Source organism: Penicillium citrinum, assembly GCF_028827155.1.
Source record: "Penicillium citrinum strain IBT 23319 chromosome Unknown utg000006l:1.0-3011923.0:1.0-3012962.0, whole genome shotgun sequence".
NCBI classification, from domain to species: domain Eukaryota; kingdom Fungi; phylum Ascomycota; class Eurotiomycetes; order Eurotiales; family Aspergillaceae; genus Penicillium; species Penicillium citrinum.
In genome coordinates this window covers 2293030-2318772 of record NW_026622691.1, presented here as the reverse complement: position 1 = coordinate 2318772, position 25743 = coordinate 2293030, and the positions used below count along the sequence as shown (strand labels likewise).

The following is a 25743-nucleotide window of genomic DNA, read 5'->3' as shown; positions in this document are numbered from 1 at the left end:
CTGACTCATCATTTGCACTGTTTGCATCGGTTATCGTATTGTGTCTACCGCCTGCCTTCTCACGCAATGATGTAATTTTCTGCCGGGTTTGCGCCGACCACAGCATCAACTCCATGAGATCTTCTCTTTGTGAGTATCGACTGTATCATTGTATCGCCATGAGCAGAGCTCTATTACGCGGGGCTGTGGGCCATTCGTGGCGTCATGAGGCTTCTCGGTCATTTCTGGTCACTTCAGGGGTACCAATACCCCGTTATAGCAATACTCTTCGAACGGATCTCAACTCGAGAGCTTTCTCGATAGCAGGCTTATTACGGTCTGATCGCCCTCCTGAATCACAGTACCCTAATATCAACTTGCCGCTAGTGGAGGAGAATGTTACAGAACACAAGAACACAGAGTCAGCTTCTACGTCCCATGTGCCCTGGTATCTGCAGGAAGAGCCCATCGTCGACGAACCCCGGCCCGTATCTGGAGACCACATCCCACAAATCCCGGAATCGTCCCCTGAGATGCTTCCTACTCTGCTCGAATACACCTACAAGGATCTAGGTCTTGACAATTTGAAACTTTTCGACTTACGTGGCCTGGAAACTCCCGCCGCGCTTGGCAGCAATGTCATCATGATCATTGGAACAGCACGAAGTGTAAAGCATTTGAATGTGTCCGCCGACCGACTCTGCAGATGGCTTCGGAGCACTTATAAGCTTTCACCATATGCCGACGGGTTGCTTGGTCGTAACGAATTGAAGATCAAGCTCCGCCGTAAAGCCAAGCGAGCTCGTGCGGCTGCGAATGCCGGCAGAATGGTTGATGAAAAGGACGATGGCATTACCACAGGATGGATCTGTGTCAATGCCGGTGTTGTTGATAAAGGTGCCGTTACACAGGAGCTCAGTGACGCAGGATTCGAAGGCTTTGGACAACTTGACACTGGCACTAATGTGGTTGTTCAAATCTTTACCGAGGAGAAGCGTGCTGAAGTCGACTTGGAGGGTCTTTGGCAAGGGAATTTCGATCGAGCAGAACGCAAGCGTCTTCGGGAGCTCCAGCAAGATACCGCGGAAGCTGTGCATAAGACCGGGTCTAAGGGAGCTCCCAGCTACCCGCACGTTCAAAAAAGAAACATGCATACTCGCCAGTGCGATGCACGGTTTTCTACGCAATCTATTGACGCAGACTCTATGACCTCTTTTGCTGCTTCCTCAGCATCAGCGCAGGAATCTAGAGTGACAACTGCATCTCTGCTCGAGATGTTGACTAGACTTCCTCACGAAAGCGCGAGGAGTGAGCTCGGGGCTGGACCTGATGATTACCAGTCTACTTTATTTCTACGATTATTTCATGATAGCCTCCCAGAGAGGATATCCTTCCAAGAGCTCGCGGCACTACGTCTCAGATTAGCCACCATCGCGATTTCCCGTCAACATCCGGCATACACCAAGCAAGCATTATTCACCTCTTTTACTGAGTACCTCGGCAATGCCTATGAGCTTAAGGATGAGCTCGCTTTTGACATTGTTTCCGCACTTCTGACTCCAGAACAGCTGGCAGACAACGGGGGACAACCTGTCTTATATCTGCCCAAGGCAGACATGGAGCTTGCTCTTCAAGTTCTCGATCGTCTCAGCCTCCGTGGCGTTCCAATTCTCAACATGAAGGTGTTCAATATGCTTTACCGCGTCGCCGAGACTACGGCTGAACACCCATCGGAAGGAGAGCAATCTCGACCCAAGATTACACCGCAATCAAACAGCGATAAAGAATGGACAACAGTACAGCGTCAACTACTCGATCGCCTTTCCAAAATCGTGGCTGGTGCTGAAGTCGCTTTCGACGAAGCCGAGGCTCGCCAACTCATGGCAACTCAGTTCCGTTCTGAAGACTACGATGGATTCTGGCGTTTGTGGAGACAATTTCCCCTGAAGGGCATCACCCGTACCTCTGAAGATTATGCCCAATTGTTCCAACTTCATGCAGATCTTGGAGACGAGCGACGGGCGCGTGAGTGTATTTCTACATGGGTACCCATGATGGACCGAGAGGCTTCTCCGGTCCCGCTCGCGGGTGCAATCGTGACTCCTCTCATGCATTGTCTTCTGGTAGCAGACTCGGAGATTCAAACTCGAGCTGAGAGACAGACACCTGGGTATTTCGTGGATATCTGGTCTCGATGCCAGGACGCACTCGCCCAAAACAATTGGTGATCAAGAAATGGTGTGAACTTTTCTGTACTATATACTTTACATACTTTAGCTTGTAGCATACACTCATGGATGATTTCAAGATCTGCATACATAAGAACCCGCCGGTTTCTCGACTCTCCAATTAACATTCTCAATTCACCAAGGGGGTTGCAAGGGATCATCTTGTATCAAATCAAGTTTGAAGTAAATCGATGCCTACCGACTCCACTTTCAAGCATCGCGGCCGTGCGGAGAATGCGGAGTAAATTTCAAGACAGCCCTTGGCTTGCGTTGGTACAGCATCAGTTGCAGGACAAAAATACAGCGAAGCTTAGCTATAGAGAGAACAATAAATTCAGCATCTCGCCTCAATACTACTTGAGTTGAGTATTTGATTTCTGTAAATATAGAAAGTAAAGTAAGCAGCACAGTCGATTACGCGCTTCTGATGGGCGAGTGGCGAGGCCTCAGCGCGTCATTGCGTTGTCTTCCCCGCAGAATAACCGGCGGCTTTTCGGCATTTCTTTTGATATTTCAATCCCATTTATTCTAAGAAGATCCCTTCTCTGCTTACTTTGTACATTGTCCAAAACCCCTGTTAAAGTACAGAAAAAAAGCAATTAGGGAAACCCCGGTGTAACCATGCATGTCTCCATTTTACTGCTGGCCCTGACAGGCCATCTATGCAGTGCAATTCCCGTGCAGGATGGTCCTCAGCAACGCTTGCTTAACGGCCTTCAACTACCTACAAGCTATGAAAGTGTGACGGGTGGTGGAAGAACCCCTTTCACTCCGGGTCATCGAGACCCATACGATAAAGCCGTTGATACAGTGGGCGAAGGACTTGATCCTCTTCCTTGGCGCAATGGTCTAGGTGCTTCGGTATTGGGACCTTGGAACAAGGATCGTTCTCGGCAGAGCCCCGATCTTGTACGACCCCCTAGTACCGACAAGGGTAATCTTCCGAATATGCGCTGGAGCTTTGCCGATTCTCATATCCGAATTGAGGTAATCATTCCCAGGATCCTTGGGTATATGCGGATCAAAGTCACTGACCAAATCTCGGTATAGGAAGGAGGATGGACTCGCCAAACGACCGTTCGCGAACTTGGTACAAGTGTCGAGCTTGCTGCTGTCAACATGAGACTTGATGAAGGTGTGATTCGTGAGCTTCACTGGCACAAAGAAGCCGAGTGGGCGTATGTGCTTGACGGTGAAGTCCGAGTGACTGCGCTTGATTACGAAGGTGGTAATTTCATTGACGACCTGAAGAAGGGTGATATCTGGGTATGTTCTTGATATCTACTTATTGAGATACATGGTCTCTGACAACCTACATTTCTAGTATTTCCCCAGTGGTGTGCCTCATTCCTTGCAAGGACTGAGTCCCAATGGCACCGAATTCCTCCTCATCTTCGACGATGGTCGATTCTCCGAGGAATCTACTTTTATTCTCACAGATTGGCTGGGTAAGATCCTACGAGATGTTTGATCACACTCACCATAGTGCTAACCCTAACCCGAATTATAGCGCATACGCCCAAGTCCGTGCTATCGAAGAACTTCAACCTGGACCCCCGTGTATTCGCCCATATTCCTGCAAGTGAAAAGTACATCTTCCAAGGATCTAATCCCGGGTCTATTGATGATGAGCTACCTCGCGGCAAGCAGGCCAAGAAGTCCAAGCATCAATTCACCCACCGAATGCTCGAACAAGAGCCTATTGAGAGCACCAATGGAGGTGGAAAAGTCCGAATTACTGATTCCAACAACTTCCCAGTCTCAAAGACTGTCTCAGCTGCACATGCAATTATTGAGCCTGGAGCTATCAGAGAAATGCACTGGCACCCGAATGCGGACGAGTGGTCTTTCTTTATCAAGGGTCGTGCTCGCGTGACTATTTTCGCTGCAGAAGGCACTGCTCGCACATTTGACTACTTACCCGGCGACGTTGGCATTGTCCCTCGTAACATGGGCCATTTTGTCGAGAACATTGGTGATGAGCCCATTGAGATGTTAGAAGTTTTCCGAGCCGATGAGTTTCGAGATATTTCCCTATTCCAGTGGATGGGTGAAACTCCGCAGCGACATGTTGCTGATACTCTCTTTGCTGATGATCCTGAAAATGCGAAAAAATTCCTCGATCGAATTCAGAACAACGAGCATAATGTTGTTACCAAGCCCGACTTTGTTCGTGAAGGTGGTCGATCAGGTATGGAACTATAGCCGATGGTACAATATGATGATGAGAGGACGATATTTGTATCCTACGCATATTCTGGACCATACTCGTACCAGTTGCTGCAGATATTACGAATACAAAATGATATTCTGAATGCAATACCTATATTCAAACTCTTATAAGTAAATAGTATATTATATTCAACAGTAGCTTGTAAGTTGTAGTGTAAAGAAAAGTGCACAGAATTAAAGACTCGTGATGGACCTCGGCTGTCGATCTCCCCCAAGTTTGCCTTATTCCGGCAATTCCACGTCCGCTCCGCATTTCCCTTTCTTTCTCTAACACTCCTCCATCCTCTCCTCCCCCCCCCCCAATTTACGCTGTTCGAGGATGACTGCTGCTCCTGACAATGGAGTACCTGCCTAGTCTTCAACAGGAGTTTGATGAGCATAAACCATCGCTCTTCGGTGAGTGGACATTACTGCCCTGATGGGTTGCGGGGAACTCATGCCCAGCCGGGGAACTCCCCTTCACCTCCGTTGAATGCCAGGATTTCTCCGCATCGAATCGCAATGGCTAACTTTTCAATCATCTAGAACTTCTCGCCGAACAACAACTTTCCGATCTTCTTCCACCTTCTCTACGATATCTTCTCGCGGTCGCGACTCACCGCCATCCCCGGTACCTCCTCCGGATTCTCAATTCATACGACGAAGTTTACGCCCTCCTATCACTCGTCGTCGAGCGCTATTATCTGCGTACATTTGGTGGATCTTTCACAGAGAACTTCTACTCTCTCAAACGTGAGCGCGTTCTTCGCACCAAGAATGGCGAGATCCCACGCGCCCAGGTTGGCGCCGGCGGCCCCGTCCGCGATGCCCTGAAATTACACTCGACCGACGTGTGGAAGAACTTGTTGATCATGGTGGGTATTCCATATCTGAAGCGTAAGCTAGATGAAGGATATGATATCTACGCTGCGCCACAGGCGTCTCTGGTGATGGGCGGCGGGCCGCGATATAACCCCAGCGACGACCTCCCGCATAACCCGACAATTCGCCAGCGCATCTTCCATTATTATAAGTGGTTCCTTCGCAATGTCTATCCATCCGTGAATGCCGCATATTATTTCTCAGTTCTTGCTTTCAATCTTGCCTACCTATTTGATAATACCAAATATTCCTCTCCATTCTTGTGGCTTATCGGCACTCGCATTCGCCGATTAGGAGCCGCCGATCACCGTGCCATCGCTGCGGTATTGGACCCCAAGCCCGCTCCCGGAGGCAGTCGATCTTCTCAACGACCTGGCTCAGGCCTGATGGGTCTTTTGAGCCCTCAAAATATGTACCCCCAGCTTTTGACCTCACTTCGCTACTTCCTTCCGGCCTCTATCTTCGCCTTGAAATTCCTGGAATGGTGGCATGCTAGTGATTTCTCCCGCCAGCTCGCCCGAAAAGCAACAGAAGTGCTCGACCTACCAGCTCCTGTCATTTCAGGTCTGACCAACACCGACGAGCGAAAGAAATCTGCACAGGAAGAGGAGAAGAAGCAGGCCGAGCAAGAAAAGAAGTCAGCTGCCGGAGACCTGAAATCTGCCCTCAAGTCCCCGCGCCGTCACCAACCGCCTATTTCAGCGACCTCATACCTCCCAATCTTCACTGTTCCTCTACCTCCAGCTGATCCTTCTAGCGCCAACACATGCCCAGTCTGTCTGAATACTCTCACTAACCCGACAGCCTGCCAAACAGGCTATGTCTTCTGCTATGTTTGCATCTTTCATTGGATAAACGGCGAGCACCAGCGACAGTTGGACTTCATGGATGGAGAAGGTGCAGGTGCTGCATGGGAAGAAGAGATCACTGGCGATGATGATACCGGGGAGGAGAATAAGGTAAATCCCGAGAAGGGATCTCGCAAGCGTGGTGGAAAGTGGGAAAGTGGGAAGGGCAGATGTCCTGTCACAGGGCGAAGAGTCCTTGGAGGTACCGAGGGCTTGCGAAGGGTGTTGATCTAATGCATATACATATACTATGTTCATATCGACATATACACTGTTCTAATTGTACATATACCACTGTGGCAATGGAGTTGATTTCTTGTGGATCATCTTGATCATCTTCAAGCTCTATAGAGGAAATACTTCTTTCCGTAGGTTAAGTGCAGATGAACTTATATTGGTAGTATAAGAATAAAAGAAAATACTGAAATCTCGGAAAACGATTACTATTCTATAGGGTATTTTGTCTATGTCTATGTGTCCTTCTATATATACCTTCGTGCGTGTACTAGCAGATAGTACCAATCAATGGACTGTAGGAAGTCTCTCAAGAGAAGGTCCATTTTCAGACGCCTTCATAGGCCCAGAGTTACCTTCATCGGCCTTCTTTTCCTTCAAGGTATGCGTCCTGATTCTTTGCATATACTCCTGTGACTCGGCAGCGTACTTGCACTTTGATCTGATAGCAGCTCCGTACTTATAGAAGAGGAACGGAATCGGAATGCATGCAACTGATAGGAACCCAGGGATAGACGGAGCCCAGTGAATACCCAAGTTTCCATACATCCACGTCGAGACAATGGGGAAAATAGCGCCGAAGACTGACCGGAGAACAGCATTCGATGCCAGAACTGATGCCGAGAAAATCGTATAAGAATCAATCAGGTAGTTCATGATTCCAAGGTAGATGAGAATCACACCGATCCCAAAGGGCGCCGTGCCAATGATGGACACAATCCAGTGAATGGACGGGTAATTCGTCCATGCAAACCAGAATTGGCTGATTGATATTAATAGAGCGCCGGGCATACATTGAATCAACCGTGTCTCTGGTGGTGCTTGTCCTCCGTGTCGATCCATCATTTTCACATAATGCATGTTGGCAGGAATCGTCAATCCGATACCAATGAGCATACCAACCAGGATACCAAGGAATGAAAGACCACCGACGCCAGGATTCCATCCACGGCCCTGTTGGAAGACAATCGGGAAAGCATCGAAGAACATGTATAAAGTACCATAGACGATAGCAATGTATACAGCGCAAAGAAGCACGATGGGTTCTCTCAACAGAAGAACCCACGGTCTAAGCAACGACTTGTTCAAGAGATTTCCAATTGATACTCGACCTTTGTCGATTTCAACTTTACTCCGGTACACTCTGCCGGTAAGCTGCGAGAGAGTCTCAGCACGACAGCGCAGAAGAACAGGAGGGTACGTTTCAGGCACGATCAAGGTCGAAAGAATCCAGACAAACCCAGCTGTGGCAGCGAGCAAGCCCTCCACCCATCTCCAACCAGCTTTCATACCTAGAAAACCTCCAATGATAGGACCGAGAGATGGGCCCAGGAAAGGCGCAGCAGCGTACAAGCTCAGTGCTAAACCGCGCTGTCTGGCCGAGTATAAATCCGAAATCGTTCCACCGGCATTACTAAAAGGTGAAGAACCAAAGCTGCCAGCAAAGAATCGAAGAATACAAAGTGTCCAGATATTCTTCGCACCAGCACTACCAGCCAAGAAGACCGCCAGAAACAACATGCTAATGAAAAAGGAGACTTGTCTCCCCCAGACTTCACCAATCGGAGCCCAAAGAAGAGGACCGATCGCGAAACCAAGCACGTAAAGTGATAGTCCCAAAGTAGCCACTTGAGTACTGACATTAAACGCAGTAATAATTTCATCAATACTCCCGCTATACGCAGATGAAGCCAGAGAAACAATAAGCGTAGTCGCCGCGGCCGTCAAAGTAATAGCCAATTTCCTGCCTGTACTGAATAATTGCGGATTCCTCGAATCATCAGGGATCCAAGTTACAGCGTAAGGATCATCTTCTGTTCCCGAACCCGCGTATTCATGATCAAGAACCTCCTGAGTGACAGCGCCATGATCTATCAAGACCCGCCAATAGGGAATACTTCGCGGGTAAACCCTAGGTGTGGCCTTGTTTGCATTTGTGCCTGGTAGCATTCTCCACCAAAAAAAAAAATCAACAAAGATTCGAGAATGTCGCAGGGCACAAAAACACTAGCTCGAGTTCGGAACTCGAGAGGAAATGAGAATCAAGTTTGACAGGAAGTTCGATCGACGATCTTCGATCGCTCTAAATAAAAAATTCGGACTGGACTGGACTGGACTGCATCAGGGGAGATTAGGTCATAACAAATCTTTTCCTTGTCGGTTCCTCGGCACGCATTGAAGGTGGACCCCGGTTGGGGATTTCATTTGGCCCCATTAAATATGTATAGTAGAGATGTATTGATTGTGATTATTTACTGAGTGTAGAATTGTGCATGATTATTGAATGTGGCATAAATACGTGCTCGTCTATTGTTGGTCGCTGCATAAAACAAATCACACCTTCAAAGTTGATGTCGATCGTCCTGTTAGGCAAGGTTCAAGTGGCGTTCAATTGGTTGTGATAAGCTTTGGTTTCAAGATATCAGATCCACTCATCCATAAGAGCAGATAAGAATGGATGTTATAATAGAAAGCTAAGGGCTTCGGATGAACAGAATGATAGGGTCCTGCCACACTAGGTAGAAATTGGGGAAGTAATATCCTCTGGCATGCTCGTATAGTTCAAAAAATAAAATAAAATGGTAGGAGCTCACAATATCTCACATTCGATCTATGGATACACTTTATCTACAGCTTCAGCTCCAGAGTGAAGGTGAGCCTCGTCCAAATTCCTGACATCAACTTGAATCCTTAATTTGCCCCCATGGACATGGGCGTTTAAGTCTGTTTGTGATTCAGACTTCCCCGTATCATTCAAAGGAATGCCATCTTCTTCTATCTGCGAATATCTTGTTTCTGTCGCGAGCCAGGTTCTAGATAACGATCGTCTAGATATAGGATGCGAACCATGGGGAGGAGTGGACTTTGGTGTCGGGTTTGGAGGATCTCTAGGACTCTCATTGAGTTCATTCCTACGAGTCATTCGTCGACGGAGTCCCGAGTCCAGAATTATCTTAGATAAACAGGGAACACTGAATATCAAGAATCCACAGGTCATCTCAGCCGTGGCCCAGAAAAGGAGTGAGCCGATAATGTACATGCCGTCAGAATCTCGTGCAAAATCGATTGTACGAACGAGACGACAGATCGCCGATATACAAGCTCTATAGACAAATATATCAGAAAGACGAATTTATTTGCGATTTGGCAGTCGAGGACTTACAAAACACCCACACCAAAGATGATGGAAACACCCGTCTTTTTCGCTCGGCTCATTTGCAGCTTCCAAACCATTCGCTGGGGTAAAATGAGCATCGCAAAATCGGAGACAACTTGTATGGTAGACGAGGTGAGCATAATGTCAGGCAAAGTGTAACACTTGCTTGGGAGATGAGATTTCCAGACTGGATCGTGAGGCCGGCACTCCACGCTTAGAAGAAGAATGCATATCAATCCCCACAGACATTGTAAGATAATTACAATCCAAGATCCAATCCAGAAGATATTGCGAGTTTTATCAATGGTAACAAAAATTCGACCCCAGTCAATCAAAATCGCGGTCTTCATGAGTGGTAATGCTACTGAATAGCAACAGCCATAAATGAGAATAAACTAAGTGTTCTGTTAGATATTCGAGCAACACCGCAGATTTGACGAGCCTGTCAGCTTACAGAGAGTGCTTGAACAATGTCCTTATTCTGAAGATTCCAGGTATGGACAAAGTAACCGGGTTTGAATATCAATGAGTAGCTAGCGTATGCAGTTCCGCAGTAAGCAGCCTGGAAAAAAAATTAGGGTTAGCCTCTTAAGTGGTATTCAATGTTTGTGGGAGAGGGCTGGACTCACGAAGGCAAATATCATCATAACTGCAAATCACAAAAGAGTTAGCCGTTCTTGCACAACTGCTTTTGTTGAATATAAGGACAGGAATAGAACCTTCTTCAATTCGAATCCGCCTGTACATCCACACCCGGGCGACTAAACGCAAACACACACTCGAGGTCACCACGACCGCACATATTGTCGTCACAAACCAGGCCAGCCCGTTTTTATTCGGTGGATTTTCGAAATTTGGCGTCACTCCATCTGGTGCGGCGTGCGCCGGTGCAGCTAACAGCTCAGCGAGAGCATCCGGTTCCATATAGCTAGAGCTATCCAAGATAACTCATGTATAAGAAAGGCCCGTGTTGTAAAAATCAAAAAGGTAAAATCGAACTTAACATGTGTTTGACAAGAGCAAAGAAAAAGGATAAATCGACGACCCATTCACCAAAGAAAATAGCAGACTCTGACAGCCCCCAACCTACTAGTATTTCTGAGCTCATATATTCGGCGATCCAAACCATTGGGGCACTCAATGGTTTGTTCTAGTAAATGATTTAAAAAAACGCATGTCTCACCTCAAATAAATTGATTAGATCTGCACAAGGAATGTTCCGATTGAGAAGAAGGAATCGTGCGATGTGGATCTACTCTGCCCAGTAAAATCTCACGATGCATCAAAACGCCCCAGTAAGTGGACGTCTTATCACGACAGCGGCAAGTCAATCCTTGGTATTCCGTAGTAATGGATCGACTATCACAAACAAGGAGAATGATGCTCTCGTGTCTAGACGCTAAACGCCTCACCTGAAGCAAACGTGGATCAGGTTATCAATCTCCGGCAACTTTATTCCAAAACGATGGATTTGTTCATTCTCAGGGGTCTACAGCGAGTTACCCATTTATCATGCCAATTCAAGAATCTCCACTCATGATAGCCTTGGTTTGACTTGGCAATAAAACAACATCCCAGTGATACTACTATGTCATCTGAACCCTGCGGCGACTCATCAAGCCTAGAATATCACTGGCCCAAACAAGAATACATTAATTAATATCTGAATCATATTTTCCACGAATATAGTACATCACCAACATGGAACTTCCATGTCTTTGAAAGATACTTGTGTCGATGGCTCCACAATTCCCGCTCGCCAGCGAAAAGCTGCAAGAGAACGATCCAAGATTGGTTAAACTCACTGCATTGCAGAATAGCCGATATGCGACTGGTACTTTTCTGCATGATAAGTCAATGAGGCGGGGATTGTGGGAGAAGAGAATCACTTATCTATTTGGTTGATCTTTCTTTCATTCACATCGACTCGGGGCTTTAGCTTTGACCTATGACTATCGGGGAGAATTGCAAAGGAGCGTCTTCATATGGCTGTTAAATATTGACGTGAATGGTAGATACCAAGTTCAATATGGCCTTAATCAAGGAAGAATACCCCGCGCTTGCCGATCTGCGAACGATGATGAGAGAACAACCACTCCCTTCGCTTGCCCCAGGACTGATAGACCCGACTTGTATGACTGACGAAGAAGCAACTAGCAAAGCCAATATTGTCTTGAAACAATTCAATGCCGCTCTCGCGAGTCGAAATACACGCGCACTTAAAGACTGTTTCTATGCGAGTCAGGCGTATTGGAAAGACATAGTTGCTTTAACATATCACTTGCGTACATTCAGTACTCCTGGTGTTATAGCTACAGCTTTGGTACAGACCAACTCGTACCGACTGATAGAGAATGGTTTCGCGGTCGATGGGTCTGTCAAGTTTGAGCCAATCATGCCAGCCCTTGTAAGTAATCATGACCTCTCCTAATCTATAATGATTGAATCTGATGATAAGTACACCTCAATAGCAATTCATTGATTGCCCAATAATCTTTCGAACACAATCCCCAGCAGCGACCTGCCGTGGAAAGATGATGCTTTTACCAATAGAACTCGAAGCTGAAAGCGGCAAGCCAGAAATAGTTTGGAAAATATGGATTTTAAGCACCAGGCTTGAGAGCTTGGATATCCAAGCGGAAGATGAGTCCCTGCTCCAGACCCCTGCAAGAGACACGCGCAACTTGGAAAGTCTCGAAACAGAGGTGTTCATCATTGGTGGAGGCAATGCGTATGTTCCTGTCCAAATCAGCCCTCGAATTGACGAATCAATGATGACCGTTATTTAGAGGCGTTACGCTGTCCGCGCGTCTGAAGGCATTAGGAATTGAAAGTATCATGGCAGAACGCAATGCATTACCAGGTGATAATTGGGCTCTACGCTATGACTCTTTGCGCTTTCACATCCCTACAGCCGTTTGCGAAATGCCTTTTCTATGTTAGTTCTTGCTGCTATCCCTTGGAGGTCTAACTAAGGTTGCTTTCAGGTTATGAGGAAAAGTTTCAAACACCACACTTGTTGTCAAAAGATGAGCTTGCATCGCAAATTCGACGCTATGTGGAAGTATTCAACCTGAATCTTATCACATCAGCAAAAATCCAGAATACCCAGTATGACTTATCAGAGCGAAAATGGCGTATCGAGATTGAAACTCTTGCAGGTCGGCGAACTATTACTTCCAAACAGCTTGTGGTTGCGACAGGTTTTGGCACGCAGAAGCCTCGTATCCCAAGCATACCGGGGGAGTATGACTACCAGGGGATTAGTATTCACTCTGCTCAGTTTAAAAATGGAAAAGACCTGAAGCAAAAGGGTGTCACGGTAAATTTCTGACCGGTCTGTGATATTATTGATGTATTGACCCGAGACTGACGATATGAAATTTCAAGTCTGTTGTAGTGATTGGCTCTGCAAACACAGCGTTTGACGTTTTAGAGGATTGCCACGCAACGGGATTGCAGTTAACAATGAACGTCCGATCGCCGACTTATATCGTGCCTTTGGAGTATATATGCGAGAAGACTAGCCTTGGATTCTATGATTATGGCGTTGAAGAGGCTGACAGAAGGTTTCTGTTGCTCCCAGCAGTGGTGGACGCTGCACTTTCCCGCAATCTATTTGCATTCTTCGCATCCAGAGAGCCAAATCGTTATGGGGCATTGAAGGCAGCTGGATTTCCGGTACTTGATAGCAACGATTCCGATCAAGCGCTCATGCATAACCTTCTTGAACGGGCTGGCGGCCACTATGTGGATATTGAGGGCACGAAATTGATAGAAGAAGGAAAAGTTGCGATCAAGGCTAACGTCGAGCCAGTCGCGTACACGAAAACGGGACTTTTATTTTCTGATGGAAGTTCTGTCGACGCTGATGCCGTCATTTGGTGCACTGGGTATGCGGACGGCAATATTCTCGACACTGCAGCCGAAATTTTGGGTGCTGGAAATCCCGAAGATGATCAAACAGTCCGTGAAGACGATAGATCCCGACGAATTGGTCCTCGAGAGATCGCAGCTCAATTCGAAGCAACGTGGGGAGTCGATGCCGAGGGTGAAATCCGGGGAATGTGGAAGCGCAATCCGCGCTTGGACAACTTTTGGGTTATGGGTGGCTATACACAGTTACAACGATGGCACACAAAGACTCTTGCACTACAAATCAAGGCAGCTTTGGAGAATATTCTACCCCCGGCATATCTGGAGACACCTCAAGTCGGGATGAACTAGTTAGATGCAATGATCAATGCGTTGCACCGTGAGATCATCTATAGACACCTCGATACCAGAAACATGAGCATTGCAAATGATATAAGAACATCACTTTCAGATTCAAATCAAATTTATAAGACTACGGTCCTACATCTCTTAATATCTCACTACGGACTAAATATATTCCAAATTGTCGTATTTCTTCTCCAACGACAGTTCGTTGTCGACTCAGTCTGCTTCCAAAGGAGAAACTGCTGAACACGCTTCGTCGTCTGAATGACCCTCTCCTCTTATCTTCGACTGCAGACATACTAGTATCATTATCGCCATTACTCACCACCGGTTTGAGCATCTTCCTTGAGTTTTGCATCCTTTGATATAACCACCATGAAACCATAACCGCGACAGTTAAAGGAATGGTAATAGTCACCCAGATAAGCCACAGCTTGTCTCGAACGGACGCCCCAAATATCTCAGCATCGACGACCGTTGCAACAAATGTCCCAGGTAGAAATGCCATTGTGAGAACAGCTATTGATGTCATTGAAGTTGAGTCCTCCTTCATACTTCGTGCGATTTGAATATTGTTAGCGGCGTCTTGCTGTGTCACGAGATTGTAGACCAGAGACATGGTACTGTCTTTCCGTTGTTTATAATTCAAGAACCATGTCTTTTGCTTTTCCATAGAAGAGATAACATATGAGATTGAGTCCTCGACACGTCGCTGTATAAAAGTCCTTGAGCTGGGAAGCCAAGGGGCGAGTCGTGAGTGTGCATCGCGGATTGCTGAAGCTGTAAATATTGCAACATCTGCATTTGCGATGTGCGAGTCCGCGTTCTGTGAGACTATTTGAAGTTGTTTAGTCAAGTCTCCAAGCCTGGATCGATCGCTGGTCTCAAGTCCAGCAAGATGATCGTTGACTTTATTGATTTGAGTCCACATAAAGCGCTGAAATCGTTTGACGTGGTGTTTGGAAGATTCCAAAGATAATGTGGACAGGATAACATGAATTTCAAATGGAGCGTCCATGAAGATGGCAGGCATATTCGATTTTGAAGAAGTATCAATTGCAATGTTGAGAATCGACCTTAGGGCATTTATCGAAGTGTCGGCTGGTTTATGAGAAATTATGTACGTGGTTAGGTTACGAGAGACATCATGTCGTGAATAAACAGATACGGGAGATCCTTGGAAATGAAGGTTCCAGCGGGGATGTTGACAGAATAAGCCTGCTTTCTTATTAGTACAATCTTGGATTAAGACTAGCATAACTTGGACATACCGCATGCTGCCAGCTTTCCATCCACATCTGTTTCCCAATGGGACTTGGGAGCCCAATAATCTGGACGTCCGAGCAGGTTCAATACAAAGAGCGGATTGATTTGCAGCTTTCTTATGAGAAGCTCGGCATTTTCCTGTGTTATGCGAGCTCGTGCGCCATATGAGGTTCCTTCGGCTGGGACCAGAGGGACAAAGCTACGAGGGTTAGCCAGATGAACAAACTATCTGTAGCTCGATCAAAATAGTCCTCACAATACGGCAAGCCTGCTCCCCCGGGGAGTTTTTCTCGTTATATTTGTATCATCGACGGTAGAGAAGGTCAATTTGATGAACTTAGCCTGAGACTTCGTATTCCTTGAAGGGCATGACCTTAGTCCGAGGTTGTCACCCCAAGTTGCAGGAGCCAATGCCTACCTCTAAGAAGTCTACCATTCCTTTATCATCCAACGTTCGCCATTCTGTCTATATGAGCAAAAGTTCCCCACCAGAGAAACGCGCGAGGTATCTTACCTGCCTTGAGCGAGTCAACATGCAAGCAATCAATATCCGTTTCAGACGAGAAATTGTCGCTCCTTTTCAAGTGTTCGTGACATTGCACTGCATCCAAAACCTGTTGGAGAGAGTTGAGATTATGAAGAGGATAATGTGTCGCATCGAGATTGAAATCAAAATCCAACTCGTTGACATTTAGATCGGTAACTTGGGCATGACGGTTGATATCATTTTGCGCTCGCGAGTTAGGACGTTGCTGGACCTCTGTCTGAACAAGCGAGGCTTCTAATTTGGAGAATTTCCTCAGATCCCCAGTCTCGGCCTGACTGAGTAGATCTTTGAGTTCAGTCATTAAGCTTACTTTGACGTGCAGGATACTGCTAGATGATATGATTCCTTTTGCCTTCAAAGACAGCAAAGAACCAGGAAGTGTGTGGTAGAAGAAGCGGGTTTGGCAAGAAGACCATGAGAATTGAAGATCAGAAAAGATAAGTCTCCCCCGGAAAGCCTAAACCAACGCTAATATTGGATTTTCTATCACAGGTGAATGAATGTAAGATTCAGATTTCGTCTGAACAAGCGAGAGGCAATTTTGCGCTGAGCTTATTGGTCTGCTTTGGCATCTCACTTTAAGGCAGCCTTCTGATACGCATCAGACCCAGCAGTCAACTTTGACCGCTCACCACTCACTCCATGATGAAAGACCTTATCCACACACTAATCAATTCCATATAAAATAGAGCAACGGGGTATTGAACACATTCACATCCCATGAATGCCGACAACTTGAAATTTCGATACTATAGTGCAGACCTATCTCGCCATTCTCCTTGAGAACAAGGTACAGAGTACTCGGTATACGAGCTCAAGACCCTGAGACGATTCCTCGTGTTGAAAATGAGATGGCTGCAAATACGGGGAAATCCCGAGCATTTCATCGGTTGAACCTCCATGGCCATGGCAAAAAAGGCTAGATTTGCAGCGGTATAAGCGCTAGCGTTATTTGTCGAAGTCCAAGACGGCACAACAAGCCAATTTTGACCAACTTATAATTTCATATTGCGACACGTGGATCATGTCGTGCATCATCCACTCACTCTTCACCGTTTGACGGGAATCCAATCCGATGGTCGCAAATGACCAGGTCTTAAATAAAGATTGCGCTCTGCTTGACTTGGTCTTTCGGTCTTCATTCTCGTGTCCGACGAGGGCAGTCCAGAGTCGCCGTATGGCTGCTTTCCGAGACCTCTGGGCTGGAAAACCCTGATCATCCCCAATATAATGGTAGAGCTTGGCTAATCGAATAGATCGTGTCTATCAGTCGTAATACTCTATTGGGACTGATAGTTCTGGCTCCGCAACGTTGCAATGTGCTGACTCTTTCTCAAGAACATTCGATACACTAAACCCGAGAATATGTGGCCTGTTTATCTCTGAAAACAAATTGAATGCTTCATTTCCCACCATTCTCTGGCATTTCTTCGGCTCTGCTGACGCGATGATGGGATTTTTTATGATGAAGTGGGGGCCCGAGGGGTTGTTGTTCTTCCGCCCGCCGCTCATTCTCGACGGCACATCCCTTTGAAACCGCCAACATCGAACCTTTTACAATGCCACTCGATGTAAATTATGACGAGATCTGCTCTAAGTTCGATCGGCTCATCTCCGAAGGCATCATCAAGTTTAAGCCTAGTCACCCTGTTGTTATAAATGACAATGGCATGACCGTTTGTGGCCACCACCACCTGAAACTCGTCTTCGCCGTCCTAATGTTTAGACTTAGTTTTGCTTCAATGTTGTCGAGTCCCTTAATGACAAGCCTCAGGCTGGCGATCCTTTCAAAAGTGCCCAGTTGACTCAGAAAAATGCCAGTGGTGCCGATGAACAACTTAAGACCTTCGGTCCTGGCAGTGACTTGGCTTTCGACCATCCAGACATATGCATTACCAAAGTCAATGATACCCACTGGCTAGTGATCAACAAGTTCCCAGTATTCAGACCAATGCTCCTTCTTTTGACAGTCGATTCCTTTCGTCGCCAACATGAACCACTTGATGCCGAAGACATGGAAGCCGCGTGGTCACTATTATCAGGCCTCGAAAAAGAACATTACGTTTTCTTTAACTGCACAGTCACCGCCGGATCAAGCAGAGCTCATAAACATCTGCAAGTTATCCCAGCCCCAGGATCTAGTGAAGCATATTCGGACGAATTCAAGTTCTTCCCCGACTATGACGAGCTGCCTGAGAAAGACGTGCCATCGTGCGTGTACTTTATAGAAAGATTCAGAGATCTCCCTAATGGCCGCATTGACTCCAGCCATCAGCTCATAGAATCGTACCGTCGACTGTTGCAACAAACAGCCGAAGCGTTGAATATCAACGAGGCACCGTATCCTCATAACCTGGTTCTCACTAAGAGATGGATGGTGATGATTCCTCGTCGAGAGAAAGTGTACGAAGGTTTAACCGCCAATGCGCCCGGGATGGTGGGGTCTGTGTATGTCCAAAGCGAAAGTGATCTTGATAAGTGGAAGCAAGCTGGCCCCGCGAATGTTTTAGCAGGTCTGGGTATTCCGCGACGGAGTCTTAGGGGTGTTTGACCCTAACTTCGGGACGAGGGTATCAAATAGAGATGGCAGATTTAACGAATAGACTTATAGACGGCTGTGCGATATACAGGCCGCAGCAAAATGAGCAAAAATCCTTTCTTCTTATCATTTCGATGGCCTTATTTACCAGCACCAAATGCGAGAAGATGAAATGACGTGCTGTGATTCACTACGCCTTTTTGACTTTCGATTGAAGGATTCAAAATATCTAGACGGTGGGCCAGGGCTACAAGGGAATGATCGATGCCGGTTCAAGCATCTACATGTTTGGCGCAGAACAAGATCTACAGGGGATTCTATTTGCATGATACCCAGATGTTCCTCAGACGAGTATCCCACAAGATTGAGATTCTGCGGCATATAGAACATTAATCATCAAACGCCTGCTCTAAAGCCCATTCACCAAAGCTGGTTCTGCAAAAGAAACCCAAAATAAGCAGATCGTCACGCATAGACCAAATCTAAAAATTCAGCAGACCCAAGGAGGAAAGAGAAGAAGAAAAGAGGAGGAGTAGAAGAAAGGTAAAGGAGAAGAGAAGAGAAAGGAAAAAACATCTCGGTCGTGTTACTAACATTGTAGATAAGCAAACATGATAATGAAAAGGGTATACCGCCGCCAACTCCGAAGCGCCAATTATATATGCAGCTGAGACATCTCAGAATAAGATCAAGGAGAAAAGGTAGTGAGATAAGTATCGAGAACAGAAGAGTGGATGGAATGAAATTCGTTCAGATGCTTTCTGAGATTGTAGCGTCTGTTGTACTTTTTGTCGCAGTGGGAGAACGGGCAAGGATAACGACCAGGGGATACATGCTGTTCCTGCAGGTGCCGCATGAGAGCAGTTTCACTTTGGCATTCTTGGTAGCACGCGCTGTTCCAGAGACACGTCAAAGAAGGAGGGCGACTCGATTGGCTACTAAGAGAAAGATCGAGTTAGGCGAGATAACGCAGGTGCCAATGCAAGGCTCGATGGTCGGGGCTCTATCCTACCTGGATGCCTGGGAATGAGGTTGGTATGCACTTGATGGAGCAGGTGATACGGGTGGTAGGGTAGATTGCCCTGGGGAGAGAGCTGAATCTGGACCATGAAGTCGCCCGCCGCTCGCCATCCCCGCATTGTATTGCCCCGGAAATGGCATATCCATGGCACCATCGAAGCTCAGTTGAGCTCCGGGGTTATTCGTTCGAGCCAGCTCCGCATTTAAGTTACTACTACCCATTGACGGGTTAGCAGTTGAACCATTAGGGTAGTGTGCATTGCACGATTGACCGTCCGCTGGCCGGGCAGCTATTGTTGAGAAGAAATGGTTCATGGGATACTGATGGGCCGGCATTAAAAGACCAAACTGATCAATACCCATCATATAGGGCCCGTTTGAACCGGAGCATGGCCTGTACCCCCAGGGGATAGAATTGTCACTTGGGCTTGGTGTAACCATCGAGGTACCGGTGGGCTGATAGCTACTCCCTCTACTATGGGAGTGGGAAGCGGATGACTGATTGGTAGTACCGCGTATAGGAGGCATTGTAGACAGGGTTGAACTAAAAGGCAGCGAAGATGATTAGAGTAAGGTACGAAATGAAGGGATAAGGATGTATAGCTAACTTGTTGAAGAGACCTTGAAGAATACGTTGAAGTGCGCTGCGGCGGGAACAAGAGGCTTTTTGTATAGGCTCGGTGGAGGGACCATTGCGTACCATCTTTTGCTCCGAAAAGGCCGTAATCTGCCAAGAAAGTATTGGGAGGAATATCAACCCCAAATCAGTGCTGCTGCTCAGCCTCGAGAGAGTCTGGTATACTAGTAGATGATGAGCTAGTAAAATACCCACTGGACCCCCGATACCCTTTGGGCAAAGGCTAACCCAAAAGAGAGGGGCTTCTAGAAAACGAAAAAAGAAGGAAAAAAAAAAAAGCCTTGCCCTTGCGGTATTTCCTCAGTCTGCATTCCCCTTTTTGCTTATTAATTATGTAAGTAGGCTTCAACCCAGGCACCAAGATGCTAGAATGGGCGAGGATATTAATTTCATCATGTCATCTTGTGTCTTCAATATTCCTCTTGCTTCTGAGTTGCTCCAAGGCGGATCTTGGGATATCTCCATGACTTTTTTCTTCTGTCCCTGGATGTGTCACATATTGGAGAGGGTATGGGTGTCTTCTGTGGCATTGTGGCATTGTGAGATACAAACCCCAATTGCGTCAGGGTAGAAAACCCGGGGTGTTGCCAGCAGACAATGGGTGAACCTGAGGATCTGTTCGTGAAAAGGGGGAACATTGCTATTCATCTGATTGAGTTCAATCCCAAAGAGAGGAGCCCATTCTTGGTGGGGATGGGTATTGTGGGTGAGGCATCGGGTAGACGCGTCGAGCGAGAAAGTGTTGGTCAAATCATATTGGTCTGCGCTGCTCCAGCAAAACCTAAGTACATTGACATTATATTCTAGTCGAATCACACTGCTAGGTCGAGGCGGGCTAGTGAGCCACGCCACACTTCAAATTCCGAAAGTTTTTTTTTGTGTGATTCGTCAACTTATCGGAACCACCTGTTTGCTCCGATGCAGAGCATTCCATGCGACAACACATCGTGAAACGCGAAATAAAGGCCTCCTCTAGATCAGACGGAAAGCGTCTTTCCTCCACTCGATAGTTCTTTCTTCTACTAAGCTTTGAATCATTTCATCTTTTCCAGGTGCTTGGACCTGACATCTAAGCCACTAACCCTCTCAGGGCAAACAAGGTCCTCTTGTGTCACAAACAAACCCTTGGGGCGCATAATCCCTGACGCCTCATTCACTCAGCCACACCTTTCACAACCGATTTGTTCCACTCAAGACCGACACTGAGTAAATTCACTGCCACTTTGTCTTGCTTCGACCATTGAAAGGCGCGGCATCCACCGGCTTCAGATGAAATCAGAGTCTGCTAGGACGAAGCAATGCGGCCGCCCAAGTACAGGCATAGACAAAGTCTAGAATTTCAGCACAACGTATTACTTCCCTACTCAGTAGTTGAGTCAGCGAGAAAATTTCATTAATACGTCATTCCAAATATGGATTTTTTCAGTTCCCCTCGAGGTTGTACTTTGTTTTTTAGATATTTCCCAGATATGCTCTAACCCGACTTGGCAGTCCCAACTGTGGAAAGCTTCGGTTCTTCCCGCAATCCCGCTACGGCGGGCCGCATTTAGACTTAAAATTGGTTGACCCACACTTTCATTTGAGCACACTACAGGTCTCCTTCAAATTGATGAAAAAAGGCATCGAACTAGTATCTTGTCGAGCTCCCGAGCTCTATAGCTGTCTAGACGTTCGGGTCTCATAATTGGTTGTATGCAACTGCTCTTTAGACTCAAAGGGCAATGACAAAATAATGTGGAAGAAAACAAAAGGGGAAAAACAAGGGAAAAGAAATTGGGAAAATAGTGGGGGTCAAACACCAAAAATGAAATCAAAGTGAAAAATTGAGTGAACACATGAAACACAGGTTGGAATGCCATAGGATACTCTTTGCGAGGAGTGCCCTTATTTTCTGCAATTATTTCGGATGGGCAACCTTCATATGGTTTCCGAGCTTATCCCCTCTACCAAGTCCAAATGTTTTTCCACATTCAGGACAGTTATACTCGCTGGGTGATATATGTATTGACTGTATATGCCGCCACACGGTCGGAAGCGAAGACAATTGTCTGCCGTAGGAGCAATCTTGCCATTTGCACTTGAATGAGCGAGGTTGACAACGAGAATATTTCTTTCGGGGATTTCTTCACGTAATGTGTCAGTCGAAGCATGGATGCTTTCATAGGGGAAATTCATTACCCGGGCATTGAATTTGAATGGATGGTGTCATCAGGTTCGCGTATGTGGCATGGAATTGGAGTACATCCTGCTGAGCGCTGATGCGACAGGTCCCCCCCATAGAGTGATGTAGACCAGGAACATTTGACCTCAAGCAGCGCTGAGGTACCCTGTCGTATGAGCTCAAAGAGTGAATCTCCGAGGCTTGGAAAGGATTAATGCAGTTCTCCAGTTGATAAGGGTTTGAGTTCAATTCAGTCTCGTTTCTCGGCGTCATTGCAACAATATAGTGCCCCTGGGGGCTTCTTTGGCTTCTAGTAGCGGTCACTGGAAGATTGACCGAGTGACCATTGAAATCGGTCTAAGGCTGGGTCTCGAACAAGTTCGAAGGGGACATGACTGGAAGTTCCTCGCAAGTGCTTTGAACAGTATCGGACTGTATCGATTGGAATGACAATGACATGACAAGTAGCGGCGACAGAATCGACTTAGAGAGGCGCAAGACAAACAGGACGCGAGTTTAGTGTACCCTTTTGCAGAACAGGGGATTGAATTCTCATGTCAATCATAAGTTGGGAGGTCTATTTGAAAGTATTTATATCACCTGGGCAGACTCGGGACTATGGCGGTGTCAATGTGGAGTCCTTGGGTAGAGCGAGCGTGAATTGAGTAGGGCTGGATCAAGCAGGCTCTGGATTGATGAACAACAAAAGCTCCACAAACAAAGGGTGTGATTGATCGAACTCACAAATTGTAAATTGGAGGCTCAGTTACCTACTGAGCCTCATCAAAGGTCCCAAAACCCTTACACATACAGTGCCAAGTCTAGTGGCTGCCTGCGGACCATTCCCACAATCGGTATACAAATACTCCGTAGTGGAAATGGCCCGCAGGCAGCCGCTAGAGTTCCTTATTCTCAGGAAAGTCATCTTCATACCTCATTACGGCTCGCCGCCCCCAGTCAAGTCCTGGAACCCAACTCCAATGTGACATCTGCCCTCATCGGTGTCCACCATGATTCGTCCCCCCGACCCACCCCATTTTAAGATATTTACTTTCATCTTGCTCTATCTTCGCTCTTTTTTCCGCCTTGACTCCACGTGGCTCCAGACGTTGATTCCATTAATCCGGTTCTGCGTGGTTGGATCCAGCATGCCGGTGCCCTATGTATTATTCTCCGCCTACCTTTAGACATAGCAGTCGCTGTATTAGCAAGATTTCATATGTCCTCGTCCTCTCCGCAGTGAAAACCTTAGTCTATGGATTTGTCACTTTTAATTGTGTTTGAGGTAAGTTGGTCTCGCTATGCGGTCCCTTCAGTCAGGGTTCAAGTAAACCCTTGAGAACCTTTTCCAGGTTAGTCATAAGGATACAAACGAAATAGTTATGGTATAATTGTTATCACTATTTCTACCTATACATGTTTACATATGTCTAATCATATCCCACGTGCCTTATCATTTATCTCCACGGCTTCGGGGGGAGCCCTATTACCATTAATTGAATCCTAGTAGATACAACTAATCTCGCTATATGCAGTGGGTTTCGGGATTAATCAACGCGGTGAAAATTACTCCCAGTGCAGTGAATTTCACTTGAAACAATATTTCCTAATAATGATACTAATAACAAGCAGAGATTCTGCTTTCAGTGGCAGAGCGGATATCTAAATCTCGTAAGGCTCTGCATCATCTCCGAAGATCAGATGTGGCCGTTCAGCGGCGACTTTCAGGAGAGTCTGCGAGAAGACCGAATTTGCCCACGAGAACCACGGACGGGTATAAATCTTAATGTTCGTAACATTAATAGATTCATGCACAAGACCAAGTAAGCTCGAATCACGGACGAGGTTTATGGAATCGATAATCTCGGTATCGTTGTCGGAAGTCTGAGCCTGCATGAGCAACGACATGGGCCAGGCGTTCTCAAGGCCAACTGAGAGATAGATGTTAGCCAGAGTACAACAGAATCGCCAATCATGATAAATGAAACTTACTGTGAGGACCACCAATACCGTGGAAAGCAGGGCCTTCCAGGTAGTACGGGTTACCCGCCTTTTCGGTGATCATCTTGCGAGTATTCTGGTAGACTTTATCGCTCTTGTCGACGAAACCCAGGTATGGCAGAGAAAGCAGAGATGGGATGTTAGCATCGTCCATGAGAATACGGGAGCCGTATCCGTCAACTTCGAAAGCATACACATCGCCATACTTGCCGTGGTTCACGATTCCGTGTTCACGAACGGCCTCAGCAAGTTTCTTGCCTCGCTGCTCTAATTCATCCGCAAGATCATCATGACCACCGGCCTTCTTAACCACCTTCGCGATCTTCTGAAGTTGAACAGCCATCATGGCATTTGGTGGAATGAAGAAGCCAAGGATCGTGGCATCGTCACTAGGGCGGAATGCACTGCGAATCAGACCGGTGCCAGCATTGAGTGGGTTGCCAACACCTTGCAGATTGAGGGTTTCTGTCCCAATATTTGTCTCACGTTGGAAAGTATATTGGTTCGACACAAATTGGTTCTTGGAGTTGAAAGTAGGCTGAGACTGCTCATCGATGGTACGAAGAAGAGTCTTTAATGCCTTGAACCAGCGATCAGTTAGAAACTCGGTAGAGCCCGTATTCTCGTGGAATTCAGTTCCCAACAGCAGGAAGTGAGCGAGGGAGTCGAGTTCATATTTGCATTCGAATACAAAGGACTTGGAATATGTCGGGTGCACCGTATCCTGCTGGGTGCTGTTCTCGGGTTTCACGCCGCTGATGGATGGTGGCTGGAAAGCGTTACAATAAGGTGATTGAATAACAAATTCAGCTTGTGTATTGATGGCCCCCAGAATAAGGTTATAGAGATCCTTGTCCCTGCTTGCCAGTTTCTGATAATTGGTCAGTTGATTTGTCGAGTCGCGCAGCCATTCCGCATTGATATCTCCCGTCACAATGAAAGTCTGCGCGCCGCTCCAGTCTGCCCCGTCCCGTCTAACATGTCGCTTTGAACTGGTCGAGCTAGACCCGTTGACATGCCATTTTATTGTCGTATCCAGAGTATTTGGGAACGCATTACGGAACAATTGGGCAAGGTCCTTATCGACCAGGCGCGAGGTCATATCATCAATGACCTTCTCCACAGCGGACGAGCTGAATGTACGACATGCCTCGGCGGGTCGTTGAAAGGGCAACTTCAATGGACCTTCGCTATAAGGGCCACTATAAAATCAATCAGCTTGGAAACTATTACACATATATCATTGCAATTTAGCTCTTGGAGGGGTACATACTGCGGTGTTGAGGCGTACGAAACATAATCAGGGCATGCTCGTTTCAGAATCGCGTTATTGTCACGTCCAGGAATCGCACTGGCCTGTGAGGCCAGCAGCGCACCAACAAACAGCGCAGAGAAGGTCATGGCGCGGGATGAGTGAAAGAAAGATCAATCTGACTGACTTGGAGGTGGGATTGGGAATAAATAAGAGGGGAGCATAGCTTGGTGTCGATCCCAACCAGACTGGGTCACGCATTCCTCCGCATCGACTTAATTGCCAGCATCGGACCATCTCCCCTACTATGTATCTACAATACTGTACTTGTAGCAATCTTTCATGGTCCTTCTCCGTGGACATTGCTCAGATCTCATCAATTCAACTCCACTCGGGGAAATTGTGGGCGCGAGGTGACATCGCCAGGGGAAATGGTTGCACTGCGTCCCCACAAATGCGGAGAAACGATCGGCGGTGGTTTTGATTGAATTTCCCCTGTTGACTACAAAGTACAACTGTGTCGTACAGAATTAGTATGGAATATGTTTACTGCTTTTCTA

General features: G+C 46.8%; 9 protein-coding genes across 9 annotated transcripts; 5 read left to right on the top strand and 4 right to left on the bottom strand.

Moving 5' to 3' along the window:
* Positions 1-158: 158 nt before the first annotated feature.
* On the top strand, positions 159-2207 carry N7469_007395 (RsfS/YbeB/iojap family protein; the record flags this gene model as incomplete). Its single annotated transcript, XM_056646313.1, has 1 exon — positions 159-2207. The coding sequence occupies one exon, from the start codon at positions 159-161 to the stop codon at positions 2205-2207; it is 2049 nt and encodes a 682-aa protein (XP_056499754.1).
* Positions 2208-2828: 621 nt separating this feature from the next.
* On the top strand, positions 2829-4412 carry N7469_007394 (RmlC-like cupin domain-containing protein; the record flags this gene model as incomplete). Its single annotated transcript, XM_056646312.1, has 4 exons — positions 2829-3194; positions 3258-3473; positions 3532-3655; positions 3718-4412. 4 exons carry the CDS (start codon positions 2829-2831, stop codon positions 4410-4412), a joined length of 1401 nt encoding a protein of 466 aa, XP_056499753.1.
* Positions 4413-4777: 365 nt separating this feature from the next.
* On the top strand, positions 4778-6382 carry pex12 (ubiquitin-protein ligase peroxin 12; the record flags this gene model as incomplete). Its single annotated transcript, XM_056646311.1, has 2 exons — positions 4778-4835; positions 4965-6382. The coding sequence occupies 2 exons, from the start codon at positions 4778-4780 to the stop codon at positions 6380-6382; spliced, it is 1476 nt and encodes a 491-aa protein (XP_056499752.1).
* A 288-nt stretch (positions 6383-6670) lies between these two features.
* N7469_007392 (MFS transporter) lies at positions 6671-8332 on the bottom strand (the record flags this gene model as incomplete). Its single annotated transcript, XM_056646310.1, has 1 exon — positions 6671-8332. One exon carries the CDS (start codon positions 8330-8332, stop codon positions 6671-6673), a length of 1662 nt encoding a protein of 553 aa, XP_056499751.1.
* Positions 8333-9541: 1209 nt separating this feature from the next.
* On the bottom strand, positions 9542-10463 carry N7469_007391 (uncharacterized protein; the record flags this gene model as incomplete). Its single annotated transcript, XM_056646309.1, has 3 exons — positions 9542-9934; positions 9994-10101; positions 10317-10463. 3 exons carry the CDS (start codon positions 10461-10463, stop codon positions 9542-9544), a joined length of 648 nt encoding a protein of 215 aa, XP_056499750.1.
* Positions 10464-11568: 1105 nt separating this feature from the next.
* N7469_007390 (flavin-containing monooxygenase) lies at positions 11569-13766 on the top strand (the record flags this gene model as incomplete). The annotated part of the gene is made up of 5 exons (XM_056646308.1): positions 11569-11946; positions 12011-12270; positions 12329-12477; positions 12527-12861; positions 12930-13766. The coding sequence occupies 5 exons, from the start codon at positions 11569-11571 to the stop codon at positions 13764-13766; spliced, it is 1959 nt and encodes a 652-aa protein (XP_056499749.1).
* Positions 13767-13887: 121 nt separating this feature from the next.
* On the bottom strand, positions 13888-15874 carry N7469_007389 (uncharacterized protein; the record flags this gene model as incomplete). The annotated part of the gene is made up of 5 exons (XM_056646307.1): positions 13888-14978; positions 15032-15225; positions 15283-15368; positions 15445-15488; positions 15541-15874. 5 exons carry the CDS (start codon positions 15872-15874, stop codon positions 13888-13890), a joined length of 1749 nt encoding a protein of 582 aa, XP_056499748.1.
* A 1258-nt stretch (positions 15875-17132) lies between these two features.
* On the top strand, positions 17133-18124 carry N7469_007388 (putative phosphorylase; the record flags this gene model as incomplete). Its single annotated transcript, XM_056646306.1, has 2 exons — positions 17133-17249; positions 17306-18124. The coding sequence occupies 2 exons, from the start codon at positions 17133-17135 to the stop codon at positions 18122-18124; spliced, it is 936 nt and encodes a 311-aa protein (XP_056499747.1).
* Positions 18125-23592: 5468 nt separating this feature from the next.
* On the bottom strand, positions 23593-25332 carry N7469_007387 (glycoside hydrolase family 125 protein; the record flags this gene model as incomplete). The annotated part of the gene is made up of 3 exons (XM_056646305.1): positions 23593-23861; positions 23923-25133; positions 25205-25332. 3 exons carry the CDS (start codon positions 25330-25332, stop codon positions 23593-23595), a joined length of 1608 nt encoding a protein of 535 aa, XP_056499746.1.
* Positions 25333-25743: the final 411 nt, after the last annotated feature.